The sequence below is a fragment of the Bactrocera latifrons genome, unplaced genomic scaffold (assembly GCF_001853355.1).
Source record: "Bactrocera latifrons isolate USDA-ARS-PBARC rearing strain unplaced genomic scaffold, ASM185335v1 scaffold_110, whole genome shotgun sequence".
Classification (NCBI taxonomy): Eukaryota; Metazoa; Arthropoda; class Insecta; order Diptera; family Tephritidae; genus Bactrocera; species Bactrocera latifrons.
In genome coordinates, this window is record NW_017534520.1 from 106,466 (window position 1) to 122,559 (window position 16,094).

Sequence of the window (16,094 nt, forward strand, 5' to 3'; positions counted from 1 at the left end):
CATCGTGAATTCTGTGGTTGTGAGGTGAATTCCCTATCACAATCTTATAAAATGTTCGACATCGAACCTGCACCTTCTCTATATTTTAAGTTCTCTGGTCTGGCAGCATTAGCCAATGAAAAGTCAAAATTGGTTGTCAAACTTCTAACCTAACAAAAGGTAAAATAAGCCGTTTCATCGCTCGCAAACAAAACTGAAACTATTCACTTTTTACTTTTTTCCATTTGTATTATAAATTAGTGGAATTAAAAGTTATAAAAAATGAGTTCTATCGGTACAGGGGTGAGTTCTGATTTGAAACCTTGAAATTCTCATCCAATTATTCCAAATATGTTTTGTACATCTTATAGTACGATCTTTCGGCATCACAATTTTCGCCTGATGGTCGGGTCTATCAAATTGAGTACGCTGGTAAAGCGGTAGAAATGAGTGGAACGGTAATTGGAATGCGTGGAAAAGATGGTATTGTTTTGGCCGTAGAAAAAATTGTTACCAGTGCTTTGTATGAGGATGACGCAGCTACACGTATATTTACTGTAGACAAAAACATTGGTATCGCTATTGCTGGTCTTTTAGCTGATGGGAGATATATAGTGGACATCGCTCGACAAGAGGCAGCTAATTTCCGTCAACAATTCGAACGTACAATACCTTTGAAACAATTAACTGAACGAGTATCAGCTTACGTGCATGCCTATACGTTGTACAGCGCAGTGCGCCCATTTGGTGTGTCTGTTATATTGGCCTCATGGGACGAGGAGCAAGGACCACAACTATATAAAATCGAACCTTCTGGTACTTCATTCGGGTATTTTGCATGTGCTAGTGGCAAGGCCGAACAACAAGCTAAAACAGAAATGGAGAAACTAAAATTTGCAGATATGAGTGTGGACGATTTGGTACAGAATGCGGGCAAGATGTAAGTACCTACATATAAATTCCATACACGAGTATTCAGAGGTATATCTTTTGGTTTAATTATGTCAGCATTTATTTGGTACATGATGAACTCCGAAACAAGGATTTCCATTTCGAAATGAGTCTGGTCAGCAAAGAAACAAAAGGGCTACATCGTTTAAATCCCCAGCCATGGTACGATCAGGCAGTTCAAAGTGGTCTAGCGGCGAAGAATGAGGACGATAGTGATAATGAAATATAAGATATTTTTTATTTAATTCTAAATCTCTATATAGTAACTAATCTTTTTGATTTGGTTTCAAATATTTCAATATGGTTTTACCTTAAAAAGTAAAATAAAATCTCATGCACACGAGAAGTAAATGAATTGTTTGCTTTATGAAATTCTGTTAAATTGGTAAGATTTTATTAAGTATTAATACAGCGCAAGTCAAACTTTCATTATAAATTATCTTGTGAATGGCACATAAGCAGTTGCCGGTTCAGCAGAAACAGCTGGTGAACCAATTCTTAGTAATCAAGCTTAAAATGTTTCTAATAAAACGTTTCTGTAGTGGGTTTCAACACATAAAAGCAATTACAAATACTGCTAAACCTGGAGACCGTCTTGATGTGCGAGTACGTAAGAAGTGATTTAATACCTTCACATAATTTTCATTTATAAAACTACAATTAGGGATGGATAAAAAACATACGGCGTCTGAAGAAAAATATATTTTTCGACCTCAACGATGGTTCCACTGTACGTCGATTTCAAGTGGTCATACCGAAAAGAACGGAATCAAAGAATATAAGTGTTGGGAGTAATATCTGTGCATCCGGGTGCATACAAGTAGCGCCTAATGGCCAACTAGAATTACACGCCGAACATGTAAAAGTAATAGGTGGTATACCATATTAAAATTCCCAACATATACGGAACTATAAAACTAATTGTTTCTTTTGTAGCTGACGGCCATATAACAGATTATCCTTTTACACCAAAGCAGCAGCATCCTCCTGAATATGTTCGTGAACATTTACACCTCCGTGCGCGTGTAGATTACATAGCGGCGCAAATGAGGTTGAGGCATCGTGCATTGAAGGCGATACATGACTATATGGACGAATTGGACTTTGTCCAGATTACCACTTCCGTTCTTACAACAAATGACTGTGAAGGTGCTGGAGAAGTATGTATTCAATTTGTAAATAAAAAAAATTAAAATTTATTGTGGATTATTCAATATTTTATACTTAAAAAATGCAGATTTTCAGAGTGCAACCAGATTCTGTTGTTCTCCTCAAGGAAATGGCCCGACCCAATATTCCCACTGAGCATAGTTACTTCGACAAAAAAGTGTTTTTGTCCGTTTCAGGGCAATTACATTTGGAAGCAATGTCACATGGATTGGGTAATACATACACATTAACCCCTGCATTTCGTGCTGAAAATTCTAAATCACCGCTGCATTTATCGGAATTTTATATGTTTGAGGCTGAATTAGCATTTATGGAGGACATTTACTCCTTGACCTCATTCATTGAAAAAATGATAAAAAACGTTACATTACGGATTATAGAATCAGCAACAGATGATTTAAAATTTTGTCAAGAAAAAGCGTTAGGAACTGCTTTTGAGCTACCTTGGCTGAAAGCAGCGTGGGTCACTCTTAGCTATGATGAAGCTTTGGACATTTTAATAGCAAATAAAGATAAATTTCAAACAGCACTTAAGCCAAATGAAGGATTTTCTAAGGAACAAGAATTATTCCTCACCAACCATTGCGGAACTCCAGTGTTTGTTGTTGATTGGCCTTCTGATCAAAAGCCATTCTATATGAAAGTGGTTCAAACAAAACCTAACCGAGTTCATGCTCTAGATTTGTTAATGCCTGAAGTTGGAGAATTGTGTGGAGGGAGTTTACGTGAAAATGACGAGATGCGTTTGAGGTCACATCCACGTTTACCACAAGACTTGGAATGGTATTTGGAATTGAGAAAGTTTGGCGGCGTTCCTACAGGTGGTTTCGGTTTAGGCTTTGAGCGCTACCTTCAATTACTTACGGGAGTAAAGAACATACGTGATGTTATACCATTTCCACGATACCCACATAGTTGCCAAATGTGAATATATATTTGCTATTATGTTGTTTTTAATACTATGCACATTCAATACATGGAGACGAAAAGTTGACAATGAAAGTAATAATAATAATTAATATTCTTTAAAAGCAACAAACAGTACATTTTCATTAATTTTAATATATTTGGTCACCTATTACATATACGAATCTCGATATTCAGTTGTTTTGATTTGCCAAAGATTAATCTTCGCACTGCATTTTCAAATCGGAAGCAGGGATATAGAGCCTAATATATGAATCCCAAACAATAAGTTTTTTGGACGGAAAGTATGTATTGTTTTATAATAAGTAGCAACATTACAATAGCCAAATGTCAATATATGTCAACATTGTGAAAACCTCTATTGTAAGCATTTTTGTAGTATGAGGGTTAATATTTTAAACGTCAAACTTTCACATATTTATTTTCACATGTTCGCGCGTAAACGCTTCAAACTTAATTAAAGTGCAGCGGTTGCAATAAATAATTCGGTGTCATAACTTTATTTTTGCGTTCATATTTGCTTACCACAGCACTTTATAAAAAAAGCAATTAAACGTGCCAAATAAAATCAAAGTCATGGCCACTTTAATTGAGCAAATGCTAACTAAGATGGGGTTACGGGACGAGCCCAGTATGCAAAGGTCAGCATCACAGAATTTTTAAAATAAAGTATATAATATTTAATGCGTATGTATGCCCGTACTTTTGGATTTTTAGCAAGACGTTAGAATTGTTGCGTATTCTTGAGTTACGTTCCGCTAATGCGCCACTACAGCTAAATGAATATGCAAAGACAGTGCTCTGCGCGGATATTGCGACCACAGTATTGGGCATAGCTTGTGATGTGGTAATAAATTTATAGTAAGAATGTATAATTTTTAAAGACCGCTGTTTTAGGAACAAAATGTTAAGTTATCCACTTTGCGCAAATCACATTACAACAAACACAAACGTATGATTGAAAAAATCCTAGATGTAAATAAAATCGTCGGTGTGAATGACATATGTGTGCAATTAAATATGACTGAGGTTTCACAAAAGGCTGTAGAACTATTAGAATTGTACAAGACTATTATAGCAAAAGAAAGCGCCAATGATGAAAATGATCTAATCCATCCTCAATATGCAGCAATGGCCGTTTTCCAGGCTGCCAAAATATTAAAACAAAAATCGTCAAAAGCGAAAATAATGAGTTTTAGCAATTTGCGACCAACTCAATGGCAACATCTTGAACTGCGATGGAATAAATTTTTAACGAAATATTATAAAGAAACATCTGATAAAAGACAAAGGCTTCGTGTTGGAGAATCTAATGAAGGAACTGAGATTTTAAAATCGCAAAGTTGTGTAGAAAATAAAAAACGTTTAGCATCTTCTGTAGAGGATTACGAACAATGGAAAAAGCGAATTTTGGAGAAGGCAGAGGAGCAGTTAAGGCATCAACTAAATGAACAAGAAGATAAACTTGAAATTGATAAAGAAAACCTAATTTTAGGAATGTAAAAAATAAATAAAGCGTATGTTGACCTGGTTTCATAGTAGGAGGTATATTTAAGATCTATTACATAAAGGGTATTTAGTGAAAAATTAAAATAAATGTATATTTTTTTAAGAAAATTTTGAGTATATATTTACTAATTACTAACTGCTTGAATATATTTGTACGTTTTAAATATAGTTTTCCAATTATTAAATAAATATAAGTAAAAAACTATTAGTGTTGTATAATTTAACTATCTACTTATCTATTATCAATAAATTTTAGTCGTATTCGCCAACTGTTTAGAGAGTATCACCTTTTCAAAATGGTTAAAAAGCATCTCTCCTATGTCCTGTTTCTCACCATTCGGTTTAAAATCTGTATTAAATAATGAAACCTGTTGCGTTTTCTTTCTTTTGAACCTTTGAAGTTTTTTTTATACTCACCATTATAGAAAATTAACTCAATCTCCTCCTCTGTATCTGGACAGTTATATATCAACTGCCTCAAGTATTTATAAAATTTCAATAGAATTTCCCGCTGCATTTCCTCTAGTTGTTTTGTTTTTGTGGCGGGAAAATTTAATGTTTCGAAAAATGTTAAAATTGGAGTTGCTCCTTCCAATGATATATAATAAAACCGATTATTAATAGGCATCCGAAAACGGTATACATCATTTTGATACGGACGATATACTCCAGCACGATTCAGACGCACCTCAGATAGTGGCTATTAGAGAATATGAGTTATTTTATATAAATACATAAATAACAAGAATTTATATTATTTACTTACCTCCGCTTTTTCTAAATAAAGACTTTCAAATTTAGATTTAATAAACAATTTGCTTGGTACTAGTATAACCAATCGATGGATTGCAAATTGTACACCATGGCTTTGTTCATAGAAATTTATGCGATCGCGTATACCGGTATTATTCGTATGCGCTGGTATAGTTAATTTCAAATATCCATGAAAAAAGTTAGCTGCCATACTTGACGCAGAATCCAAACCGTGATTACCACGTATAAACATTGCACTGTCTAGTATGCTATGCCCCATTTGAGCCGAAGATATTAACCACCAAAGTGGCATATAGGCGAAAAAAATCGGTGGCGGTATTAAATGCAATCGTTCCGTAAATTTAATGCGCACTAAAGCTACTACAATAACGCAAAAGAAAACAACTAATGTGGTGGGATTGTAACAATATGCTCGACAAAATATTGTCCAAAAACGTTTTTCGGGTAAGTAGTGATTTTTATATTTAAAGTTTTCCAATAAAGCTTTATAAAAGCGAAGAAACAAATCTGCGACAAAGAATGTTACCAAAAAATATACAACGTTATCTAAAAAAATAATATCATTTAACTAGTATATTATTTAAATACCTAAAATACGTACCTATATATTCACTAAAGACACTCATTTTTGTTTTTTTAACCTCCTAGGCTGTAATTTACATTTTCTTTTTTCTAAAGACCCATCATTTTCTTGGAGAACGCAAATTTCTTCTTCATAAACTCTCATAATTCGCAGCTAATACAACTACTAAAAAAAGTAAGGGAGGCCTAAGTTCGGCTGCATCTAAATACATTTTTATATAAAAAAAAATATATCTACAAATATATACAAAAGACGAAGAAATGCAAATCTACCGTATTTCCCCAATGATTGAATTTACTAGCTATGTCTAAGTATTCTCATTAGCTTTACAAACAGCCATTGGTGAACAAAACTATTTTACCTATGTCAGAATACATATGTAGATATATTTATGTATAGTTTTTGATATTATCGCATGCTTCCAGGAAAATATAAAAGATTCTTCAATATATTACAAATACTCAGCACATAAATAGGAATCAATATTTTTGACTTCTTACAGCAATAATATCAGAGATACAAATAGATAGAAAGGAAAAATGTATTATTAGAAGGAAAATAGGGAATCGTGTTGAAACGTCAAAAACTCTTTAGTAAGCCAGGGAGCTAAGAACTTTGAATATACATACATACATGTATTTTTGCCTTTCTCTGCAGGATTTCCATTGATGAAAAGCAGATATAGAAAAGTTTAAACTTTATTTCTGGTTTAAACGGTTGTTGCGTTTGTGACAGAAGAGACAGGTTGTAGCTCCATTTGATATATGGGATTTTTTATAAAAACTTGATTGACGTTTTTTGATGAGGATGTAAAATCAGCTGTTTATAAACTATTGTGAATAACAACCAAATTATTTGGTAATGGATCACTGAATAGTTAAAACCCTTGTACCATGGTTAAAACCATTAGTAGAAGTAAGTTATATATTTAAAAATTCATTTATATTTTCTGTATTAAAAACATTTATTATCATTTAGAAGTAAGAGGAAGTATAATTACGAAGAAGAATTAAATCTAAGGAAATGAAGAGACGTGTTATTGTCAAGAAGGTAAAGTTCAAATAAACAAGTTATTGTGGAAACGACCTTTTGGTCTTATGGTTTACGCTACAAAATATTCGTAAATATTATATTTTTGCTATAATTTATGTACAAATGTGTACCCAAGTTGGAAATTGTCCTTTAATTTTCAGTTGCGCAAACGGTAATTCTTTGGCTAAAGAGGTGGAGAATTCAAAAATTTGTATTATTTTTAACCCTGCATCAGATTTCTACATGTCAATCAATCCCTATGTACATAGATGTTATCACCTAAATCTTTTTTCGATTAACAAATATATTTGTTTTATTACTGTTCTGTACATCTGAATATATAATATAGACTCTGCTAACAACCATGGTCGTGGAGGTATGTGAAATTTGTATAATTATATTACCTTGCTTCTAAAATATTGTGATATCTTATAATATACATCATACAAAATTATATGTACATATACGCCTCACACTCGCTGCATATCCTTTCTATTATAATAATAGTTAGACGTCAACCTATTTATACTAACTAAATTTAAAAATTATGATTTTTGCAAATCCTTAGAAAAAGCTTGCAACCACCAATTCTAAACGGTCCATCGATGATGGTTCCCCTACAAAATACACGTATACTGGACAAGTGTTGGAACTTATTGAGGCCTATAATGTTGCTGTACAAATTTTATATCCGAAATATCCCTGGTACATATTCCCAGGACATCTGATCTTTGCAATTTATAAACGCTATATGAAATTTTATAAGGGTAAATTTCGTATGGTACCCATACCAAATTCATTATACGAACTTTTAATTGCCAACGAACTTATAAAAACGGAGCATATCGCCTTTATACCAAAAGATGTATATGATGAATATGTAGAATCAGCAGATGCAAATTTTGTCAATTTGATTATAAATGCTGAGAACGCCCTACATAGCACATCCAAAATTACCAATACGAAAAATGTAAATCATACGTCTGACGATGTTATTAAACAAATGCTTAGCAGTGCGCCACATACAATCGTCGCACAGATACTGCCAACTGTTAACTGTCAATCGAATTGTATATTTGTTAAAGAGAATTTCTATTCTAATTTAATGGATCGGTTTCGTGTAACCAATGATTGCAGCCAACGAACACGCTTCTGGGTACATTTAGAGCACCTAAATGATGAACAAACAATTCCAAGCATTGCTAGCAAAGCGCATGGATATTTGTTAAATAGTCCATACGATTTACCTGCTGAAGTTTCCGAATTAATACTTAATAATTACTTCAACACGCCTCGACTACTACATCGTGGGCACACATATCGAATTGAGGTTGACGCTCATCTGGTGGGCACTGCAGCGTACGCACATTATTATTTAATTTTTGCTTACTTGAAGAGTGTTTATTTCCGATGTGCACATCTGGAGGTAAAAGGCAATGATTTTGAGATGCAAGCAATTGTTGCTAAGAACTTCACCAATCTGGTACAAGTGCCACATACTCATCATTTTATACCCCGACAGCTAATAGACAATATAGCAATTACGCATAATTATCCCACTGGTCTGAGACGTTCATATCAGTTATTACGTAACTCAATTGACGCTTTTTTGCCTAAGAAGACTGCATGTTTGTCCTCCAAGCATATATATCCTTTATTTCTCTTGCAAGGCGAAAGGGGCGCTGGCAAAACGAAATTAACAAATGCGGTTGCTCAAGAGTTAGGCCTTCACTTGTTTGGCGTTGACTGTGCTGAAATAGTGTCACAAGTTCCATCTCATACAGAAATGAAATTAAAAACTGTTTTCGCAAAGGGTAGCATTAGTGAACCGCTTCTTATATGCTTTCACAACTTTGAGGTAATTTATTTCTGCAATTAGAAATTCATATAAAACTAGATTTAATAATTTTGTACACACATTTCAGATATTTGGTATCGATAATGAAGGAAATGAAGATTTACGCTTACTATCCGCATTTCAAGTGCAAATTCACGAACTATTTGCCCACGATCGCAAGCACCCAATTGTTATTGTCGCTTTGACTAATGAAAAGTTTCTCAAACCTATGATTCAACGGCTTTTCTTAGAAGTTATATACTTAGAGACACCAACTAAGGACGAACGCTATAACATTTTATGTTGGTTACACACTCGTGAATTATTCAACGTAACGATTTTCAATAAGAGAGAGATTTCTTCTGTACCACTATTCAGTTTAGAGCAGCGAGATCGTTATATGAGACAAATTTCAGAGAAATGGTTGAATGTAAAATCAATTTTGCGAGAAGTTGCCGACAAATCACAAGGTTTTTTATTAGGCGATTTGGAAATGTTGTATGAAAATGCGGTTCGCGCTTTGCGCAAATGTCGAGACTCTAAATCAAAATCGTGTCTTAAATTGATGCACTTCTCCAAACATCTTAGTGAAATGCAAAACTCTTTTGCTAATAGTCTTGGTGCACCTAAGGTACCCAAAGTACTTTGGTCTGACATAGGTGGCCTATCCAAACTGAAAGATGAGATTCAAAGCAGTATCGGCTTACCATTGAAACATATGCATTTAATGGGTAAGAATTTAAGACGTTCAGGCATATTACTGTACGGTCCACCAGGAACAGGCAAGACATTGGTTGCCAAAGCAGTTGCGACCGAATGTAATATAAGTTTTCTATCAGTGCAGGGACCGGAGCTACTAAATATGTATGTCGGACAAAGTGAGCAAAATGTACGTGAGGTGTTTGAACGCGCTCGTTCCGCAACTCCTTGTGTACTGTTTTTGGATGAACTTGATTCTTTAGCACCAAATCGTGGAGTTGCTGGTGATTCTGGTGGTGTTATGGATCGAGTTGTGTCTCAATTACTTGCCGAAATGGATGCTCTGGGTGATGTTACAAAGCCTGTATTCATATTAGCTGCCACAAATCGTCCGGACCTTATTGACTCGGCGTTACTGCGTCCAGGTCGTTTTGATAAGCTATTCTATGTGGGTCCATGTACTACAACTGACGATAAAGCTGCTGTTTTGCGTGCACAGACACAGCGTTTTAACTTGGTTAAAAACCTGAATTTGAATGATATTGCTGAATATCTCAAAGGTGAGATGTCTGGTGCAGATTTATATTCAATTTGCTCGAATGCTTGGCTATCAGCAGTTAGACGTACTGTTGATAATCATCTCAAAGGTATTCAAACACGTTACTTAAATAAATATTAATATATATAATATTATTACTTACAGAAAATATAAGTACTGAAATTCTTGCAGCTGATAAGGTACTTGTGGAGATGGACGATTTCACGAAGTCTTACAGCAAATTTGTACCATCAATTAGTAAAACCGATTTAGATTATTTTAATCAATTAAAGTCATCATACGGTGTATAAATATTATATATGACAATTTGTTAGTTGTTTTTATTTAATAAATATTGTTCATTTTGTTACGTTCTTTTATGCAATGAAAATTTTGTGATTCTCCATGAAAGAGATTTTGAAGACTAGGTCGCATATGAACTAATTGCAATTTTGAGATGTCTATCCAAATTTTTCAAACCAACATTTCCATATAATTTTACTACTAAAGCAATTCAAATGTTTCAACGTTATTTTGTTATATAAAACAATTGTTCATATACATTTTTGAAAATATTTTAAGTTATTCACTTTATTAATAAATATGTACTGTTAAAACCGTTTTCGCCGATATACCATTTCGTTAAAATAAACTTGTATATATTTTTATGTTTGTAAATATATAAATTTTGTGCCACCCTTTTCTTAACAGCAAAGAATATTTTTTCATATGTATATGCAAAGTTGGCATCTCTAGTAACGGATGGGTTTAGAGACCATAGCAGGAAAATAATAAACAATTTCCAACAGTTTCATCTTAAAAAAATCATTATTTTTAAATATAAATAAATACTATTACACTTTGCTTAACTTTAAAAGTTAAGAAAACATTATGGCCAATAGTTACGATATACCAAGTTGGTAAGAATTTGTTAATCACATTTTTTTGATATTGTAAAAGCGAAGTGCCGTTTTGTACACTTCATAGGGCTGGTAAACCACCCACCGGATTGCATTTGGATGTCCTGAAAGAAGACAAGCTTGTGCAAAAACTAATGGTGGATGAGAAGCGATGCTACCTCTTCGGTCGCAATAGTCAAATGAACGATTTTTGCATTGATCACGCCTCCTGTTCTCGCGTGCATGCCGCGTTTGTGTATCATAAGCACTTGAACATTGCTTATTTAGTAGATTTGGGTTCAAGTATATACACATATCAGAATATTCGTTGCTTTATGTTATTTGACAAATCTTTTGAATTTTCAATAGCCCATGGCACATTTATTGGAACATTACGTTTGGAACCTCACAAACCCACACAGCTCCAGATTAATAGCACGTTTCACTTTGGAGCTTCTACCCGACGCTATATTTTAAGAGAACGGCCATCGGCTGGTCAACGCAATAGCATTATGGAAGATTTGCCAATAAATGAGACAAGTGATGGAGCTTTGCTCGGTTTGCCTGAAAGTCAAACCGAATTGGATGTAAGCATATATGTAAAACGTTATGTGTGAAATAGTTCATTCAAGATTTTTCCTCTATCAACTATAAATAGAATCTTACCGAATATAATACTGCCCATAACCGACGTATTTCTATGTTAGGAATCGCAGATGACAATCTGAGAAAAGTAAGTTATGCCCAAAAACATTTCAGAAATGTCTTTTTTAATAATAATATATTTTATAGCAAAACGCTGTAAAACAAAGTGGACGTAAGCGACGAAATGTAACATTTAACGATGAAGAAATAATAATAAATCCGGAAGATGTTGATCCAACTGTCGGACGTTTCCGTAATTTAATTCAAACAACTGTTGTGCCTGCGAAACGGGGTCGTTTTGATTCTGGTAATCAAATGGGAATCCAAACATCGCCAAACAATGGAAGCTTGTCTTCTAACAATTCGACTAGTCATCAAATGTTCCAACAAAGTTTAGCTGACCTCAAGCAACAAGTGGATGCAGTACCATTATCCCCTAATTCTCTCTATCAAGGTCTTCCAGCATCTATACATGACTCGAACCCAAATCCAAGCTTAAAATTTAACAACAGCAACTCAGATTTTGATATTACACCCATTGCTATGGGCACTAAATTGGGTCTGTTGTTGCCTAACCCTGCGCCTGATGTAACTCCAGTCATTGAACTATCACATACTAAACCATTAGCCGGACACACAGCCTCACAAAAGCTGGGACAAGTTAATACAAACAGTGAGCATCAGTACTATATATTATTGAACTCAAATTCATGTTTGCCTAAATTTATTTTTTCAGTGCGTTTCGATCCACATGCCGTAGGTGGCGCAGGTCCATCCGAAGATGGTGTGCATGGACCACAAAAGAAAAAATATGCCAAGGAGGCATGGCCTGGTCGAAAACCAATGCTGGGTCAACTTTAAATATTTATTTATTATATGTATCTACGCAAGAAATGGAAATCACCATTTTTAGTCAAAATAAAGATTTAAGTTGAAAAATAGGAATTATTTATGTCAAAATTTCATTTCCGTAAAGTATTCTCGAATAATAATAAATGCACGAGTCTGAGTGACCGTATAACAACTATTGCAAAGAATTAATGCTCCTACAAAATCTCATCATCATCACCATCTTCTCTTGATCGTAGGAAGCGTGAGTCAAACGTCATCGCTCTTGGAATTTCAGAGTCAACCAAACCTACTGTCATCGACCGACTGGAAGATGACAAAGTATCACTCTCAGCTGTATTATCGGATGAAATATCTGCTAAGTTAACTGGATTCAAAATCCGAAGACTTGGACGTCAGACACCTAACCGTACACGTCCTCTGCTTATAGAGACCCAGTCAGTTGCTGATGCCAGAGAAATCTTTAAACTAAAGCAGAGTGAGAGCTCTCAGGTTAGATTCAAACCAGACCTAACCCATGCACAACAGACTCACTTTAATGATTTACGCTCTGAATTAAACACTCTCAAGAAGAATGATGACACAAGTAAAACTATCAAGTATATCCATGGCATACCGCAGATAGTTAACAAAAATTTTCGCCCGCTCAGTGAAAAGGAAGAAACCCGAAGCTCTTCAAGTGTACTATCAAAACAGGGGGGGGCAACTCCGAACAAAACTAAATACATTTTTCACGGCGTCTGCCGTCAGTAATATCGACCTCATTTGTATTACTGAATCATGGTTACACCCATCGATTCACGACGGTGAACTAATCGACAGCGATCCAGTTTTTTCCGGTCTAGAACGAGGTGGTGGAGTATTTATCGCAGTCAAACACAACCTTCAAGCTGAACTAATTCAAATTGATCGATATAATCTTGAGCTCGTCTTCGTCAACGTAAAAGGCACTTCCCATGATATCATTGTTGGCTGTGTCTACATGCCACCTCTCTCAAACTTTGATTCCTATACTTATCTACTCACTGTGCTCTCTTTTATAAATGATATATTTAAAAATGCTAAACTATTACTTGTAGGTGACTTCAATTTGCTTAGTAGTGTCCCCCGAGCGGACTGTGAGAGGATTCTCCAAGATGGTTTAGCATTACTTGATTGCACTCAAGTAAACAACACAAGCAACTGTGATAACACTTTTCTTGATCTCTGTTACAGTAATATTGAAATTAGTGTTGATAAAACCCTACCATTTGTTGAAGAGGACAAATATCATCCGACTCTTTCTATCAGTCTTAATTTTCGACCTAATCTTACATCACCGAGATCAACTACATACTCCTTCATGAAAGCCGATTATCATAATCTCAACGTTTTTTATCACTAGGTTAACTGGGTAGGAATGTATGAAACAGACACTATCGACAATGAAATTACTTGGTTTTATAACAAGCTAGAGGAAGGCATTACACTATATGTGCCTGTACATAAGAATTATTTCAGTAATTACCCTTAATTCTGTCGATAAGCTGAAAAGAGAACCAAAGCTTATCAACAGAATTAAGCTCAAAAATGCGGCTCACTCACAATACAAGAACTCTAATAATCAACGAGATTACGCTCGCTTCAGCATGTGAAAGAGTGATTGCAAAACTTTAAGTATTGAATGCTACAGAAAATATGTTGACAAAATAAAGAACATGGTTCAGTCGGACACAAGTGCGTTCTGGAAGTTCATCAAGGATAAGAAGTACAATAGTGTGAACATTCCATCCGAGATGTCATGGCTCGATCAATCTGCTACCACTGGTGAATCAATCAGTAACCTGTTTGCTTCATACTTCAAAAAAACATTCTCTGATGATAACTATAATGATCAAATTTACAAAAATACAGTGATTAATGGCCCAAAAACCAACCTCGATAATTTGGAAATCAAATGTGAAGATGTTCTCGAACAATTACTCAAGCTGAACCCTAACAAAGGTGTTGGACCTGACGGTATACCAAATGTTTTTCTTAGAAACTGCTCTACTGTGCTTTATGAGCCTATCACTCACATATTCAATAGATCTTTGCAGCTTGGCCCCTTTCCTAGCGCATGGAAGCTGTCGTATGTCAATCCAATCTTCAAAAGTGGCCAGTGCACTGATGTTTCCAACTACAGGTCTATATGCATTCAATCAGCGTTGGCAAAACTATTTGAAAAGCTGGTCCTCACTCAACTTAGTGCTGACTTTAAAAATATCATCACGACAAGACGGCATGGATTTACAGGTGGCAGATCAACCACGTCCAATCTTTTCTCTTACACTAATTTCCTACTCAACACTTTGAATGATGGTCTCAAGGTTCACTCCATATATACTGACTTTAGCAAAGCCTTTGATCGTGTAAATCACAGAATTCTTGTTTCTAAGCTTCAAGTCTACGGAGTCGACGACAATGCCTTGGATTGGTTATATTCCTACCAGGTAAACAGATCCCTGCAAGTTTAGGACCTCTGCTTTTCAACATCTTTGTCAATGATATTGGCAAAAATCTCCTGTCAGGATACCTGCTCTACGCAGATGACCTTAAGATCTACAGAACCATCAAAAATGAGCTAGATGTCGACCTGCTTCAAGATGACATTGACAAACTCACGGCCTGGTGTACTAATAACAAACTTGATCTTAACGCAAATAAATGTAAGAAGTTCCCGACATCAAAGACCTGGGAATCATCATAGACAACAAACTCACTTACTCGAAGCATATAGACAAGATCACGCTCCAAGCTTTCAAGGTTCTTCGATTAATCAGGAGAACAGGCAAAGAGTTTCGCAATCCCTACACATTGATATGTCTATATCGCCAACTGGTTCTTCAAATACCTGAGTACGGCACTGTAGTCTGGTCTCCTCACACTGATGTCTTAATCAACAGATTGGAGAAGGTCCAAAATAAATTCTGTAAGTCTCCATCCTCTCATACAACCTTGAGGTCGCAGGTACTCACCACTGATGATATTCGTTCACGCTATAAAATCAACAGCCTAGCTACACGTCGTCAAGTCGCTGACCTAGTCTTTTACTTTAAGGTTGCTAACAACCTAAGTGATGCCCCAGAGATTCTTGGTAGTTTTCAGCTTGCTCCTACGGCATTCTCGCTGAGACAATCACGGAAACTTAAAACAACAAAGACACAGAAAACTACGTCTTCCATGGACCTCACAACAGGATTGCTAACCATGTAAATTCACTTCATCAGAACATCGATTTCAGTTCATTCATCAATAACATAAAGGACAAACTCCTTCCATACCATTAATTTGATCACTGTGATACAATTGCCCTTATTATTATATTTTTTCTATTTTTTCTTTTACTTATGAAAGTAACTGTTGTGTATTGCCGATTGCCGTTAATTTGCTAAATAAATAATATATGTACATATCGTCACCTTAAATGCAAAATAACGTAATATTACTTTTCGTAGGTTTACAGGAGAAGCAAAAACCGTATATAGTGAAACTTCGATAAGTCGTAACCTCGATAAGCGAAAAACCTTGATATTTCATATAATTTCTTCGGTACCTAGAAAAATTCGCGAAAAATGCATGTATTTCGATCCCTTAAGAGTCAGATATAGGGTTATGTATACCAAGGTGATCCAAGGATGAAATCCGGATGTCTGTCTGTCCGTCCGTCCGTGCAAGCTGTAA

The 16,094-nt window shown here is 35.1% G+C and overlaps 6 protein-coding genes across 10 annotated transcripts; 5 read left to right on the top strand and 1 right to left on the bottom strand.

Moving 5' to 3' along the window:
• The first annotated feature begins 143 nt into the window (after positions 1-143).
• On the top strand, positions 144-1,285 carry LOC108973414 (proteasome subunit alpha type-3). Its single transcript, XM_018940675.1, has 3 exons — positions 144-282; positions 351-919; positions 988-1,285. The coding sequence occupies exons 1-3, from the start codon at positions 262-264 to the stop codon at positions 1,157-1,159; spliced, it is 762 nt and encodes a 253-aa protein (XP_018796220.1). The 5' UTR covers positions 144-261; the 3' UTR covers positions 1,160-1,285.
• Positions 1,286-1,397: 112 nt separating this feature from the next.
• LOC108973425 (probable asparagine--tRNA ligase, mitochondrial) lies at positions 1,398-3,139 on the top strand. Of its 2 annotated transcripts, none has more exons than XM_018940686.1 (4): positions 1,398-1,536; positions 1,595-1,805; positions 1,867-2,090; positions 2,168-3,139. In XM_018940686.1, exons 1-4 carry the CDS (start codon positions 1,447-1,449, stop codon positions 3,026-3,028), a joined length of 1,386 nt encoding a protein of 461 aa, XP_018796231.1. In that variant the 5' UTR covers positions 1,398-1,446; the 3' UTR covers positions 3,029-3,139. The 2 variants fall into 2 exon arrangements, with proteins under 2 accessions (XP_018796231.1, XP_018796240.1); XM_018940695.1 differs by having other exon boundaries at positions 1,595-1,802.
• Positions 3,140-3,441: 302 nt separating this feature from the next.
• On the top strand, positions 3,442-4,741 carry LOC108973631 (origin recognition complex subunit 6). Its single transcript, XM_018941017.1, has 3 exons — positions 3,442-3,668; positions 3,745-3,874; positions 3,925-4,741. The coding sequence occupies exons 1-3, from the start codon at positions 3,604-3,606 to the stop codon at positions 4,528-4,530; spliced, it is 801 nt and encodes a 266-aa protein (XP_018796562.1). The 5' UTR covers positions 3,442-3,603; the 3' UTR covers positions 4,531-4,741.
• LOC108973619 (stimulator of interferon genes protein) lies at positions 4,658-6,034 on the bottom strand. Of its 2 annotated transcripts, none has more exons than XM_018941004.1 (4): positions 5,912-6,034; positions 5,303-5,817; positions 4,954-5,236; positions 4,658-4,885 (listed from the first exon to the last, which is right to left on the bottom strand). In XM_018941004.1, the coding sequence occupies exons 1-4, from the start codon at positions 5,934-5,936 to the stop codon at positions 4,779-4,781; spliced, it is 930 nt and encodes a 309-aa protein (XP_018796549.1). In that variant the 5' UTR covers positions 5,937-6,034; the 3' UTR covers positions 4,658-4,778. The 2 variants fall into 2 exon arrangements, with proteins under 2 accessions (XP_018796549.1, XP_018796541.1); XM_018940996.1 differs by having other exon boundaries at positions 5,303-5,856.
• A 670-nt stretch (positions 6,035-6,704) lies between these two features.
• Positions 6,705-10,390, top strand: LOC108973600 (peroxisome assembly factor 2). Of its 3 annotated transcripts, XM_018940983.1 has the most exons (6): positions 6,789-6,808; positions 6,872-6,943; positions 7,087-7,301; positions 7,494-8,783; positions 8,851-10,108; positions 10,165-10,390. In XM_018940983.1, exons 3-6 carry the CDS (start codon positions 7,290-7,292, stop codon positions 10,308-10,310), a joined length of 2,706 nt encoding a protein of 901 aa, XP_018796528.1. In that variant the 5' UTR covers positions 6,789-6,808; positions 6,872-6,943; positions 7,087-7,289; the 3' UTR covers positions 10,311-10,390. The 3 variants fall into 3 exon arrangements, with proteins under 3 accessions (XP_018796520.1, XP_018796528.1, XP_018796533.1); XM_018940975.1 differs by lacking the exon at positions 7,087-7,301 and having other exon boundaries at positions 6,705-6,808; XM_018940988.1 differs by lacking the exon at positions 6,789-6,808 and having other exon boundaries at positions 6,927-7,013.
• Positions 10,391-10,754: 364 nt separating this feature from the next.
• Positions 10,755-12,488, top strand: LOC108973439 (nuclear inhibitor of protein phosphatase 1). The gene is made up of 6 exons (XM_018940706.1): positions 10,755-10,919; positions 10,987-11,201; positions 11,268-11,485; positions 11,557-11,631; positions 11,691-12,216; positions 12,280-12,488. The coding sequence occupies exons 1-6, from the start codon at positions 10,891-10,893 to the stop codon at positions 12,402-12,404; spliced, it is 1,188 nt and encodes a 395-aa protein (XP_018796251.1). The 5' UTR covers positions 10,755-10,890; the 3' UTR covers positions 12,405-12,488.
• Positions 12,489-16,094: the final 3,606 nt, after the last annotated feature.

Coding starts and splice junctions, on each gene's coding strand:
- LOC108973425 (XM_018940686.1), top strand. CDS start 1,447: ATGTTTCTAATAAAACGTTTCTGTAGTGGGTTTCAACACATAAAAGCA. Junction 1,806..1,866: donor ACATGTAAAAGTAATAGGTG/GTATACCATATT, acceptor TTTCTTTTGTAG/CTGACGGCCATATAACAGAT. Junction 2,091..2,167: donor ACTGTGAAGGTGCTGGAGAA/GTATGTATTCAA, acceptor TAAAAAATGCAG/ATTTTCAGAGTGCAACCAGA.
- LOC108973600 (XM_018940975.1), top strand. CDS start 6,917: ATGAAGAGACGTGTTATTGTCAAGAAG. Junction 6,944..7,493: donor GACGTGTTATTGTCAAGAAG/GTAAAGTTCAAA, acceptor GCAAATCCTTAG/AAAAAGCTTGCAACCACCAA. Junction 8,784..8,850: donor TATGCTTTCACAACTTTGAG/GTAATTTATTTC, acceptor CACACATTTCAG/ATATTTGGTATCGATAATGA.
- LOC108973619 (XM_018940996.1), bottom strand. CDS start 5,936: ATGAGTGTCTTTAGTGAATATATAG. Junction 5,237..5,302: donor TTTATTTAGAAAAAGCGGAG/GTAAGTAAATAA, acceptor ATTCTCTAATAG/CCACTATCTGAGGTGCGTCT. Junction 4,886..4,953: donor TGAGTTAATTTTCTATAATG/GTGAGTATAAAA, acceptor TATTTAATACAG/ATTTTAAACCGAATGGTGAG.
- LOC108973414 (XM_018940675.1), top strand. CDS start 262: ATGAGTTCTATCGGTACAGGG. Junction 283..350: donor TGAGTTCTATCGGTACAGGG/GTGAGTTCTGAT, acceptor TACATCTTATAG/TACGATCTTTCGGCATCACA. Junction 920..987: donor GTACAGAATGCGGGCAAGAT/GTAAGTACCTAC, acceptor TAATTATGTCAG/CATTTATTTGGTACATGATG.
- LOC108973631 (XM_018941017.1), top strand. CDS start 3,604: ATGGCCACTTTAATTGAGCAAATGCTAACTAAGATGGGGTTACGGGAC. Junction 3,669..3,744: donor GACGAGCCCAGTATGCAAAG/GTCAGCATCACA, acceptor TTGGATTTTTAG/CAAGACGTTAGAATTGTTGC. Junction 3,875..3,924: donor TGGGCATAGCTTGTGATGTG/GTAATAAATTTA, acceptor CCGCTGTTTTAG/GAACAAAATGTTAAGTTATC.
- LOC108973439 (XM_018940706.1), top strand. CDS start 10,891: ATGGCCAATAGTTACGATATACCAAGTTG. Junction 11,202..11,267: donor TTTAGTAGATTTGGGTTCAA/GTATATACACAT, acceptor AATTTTCAATAG/CCCATGGCACATTTATTGGA. Junction 11,486..11,556: donor AAAGTCAAACCGAATTGGAT/GTAAGCATATAT, acceptor AACTATAAATAG/AATCTTACCGAATATAATAC.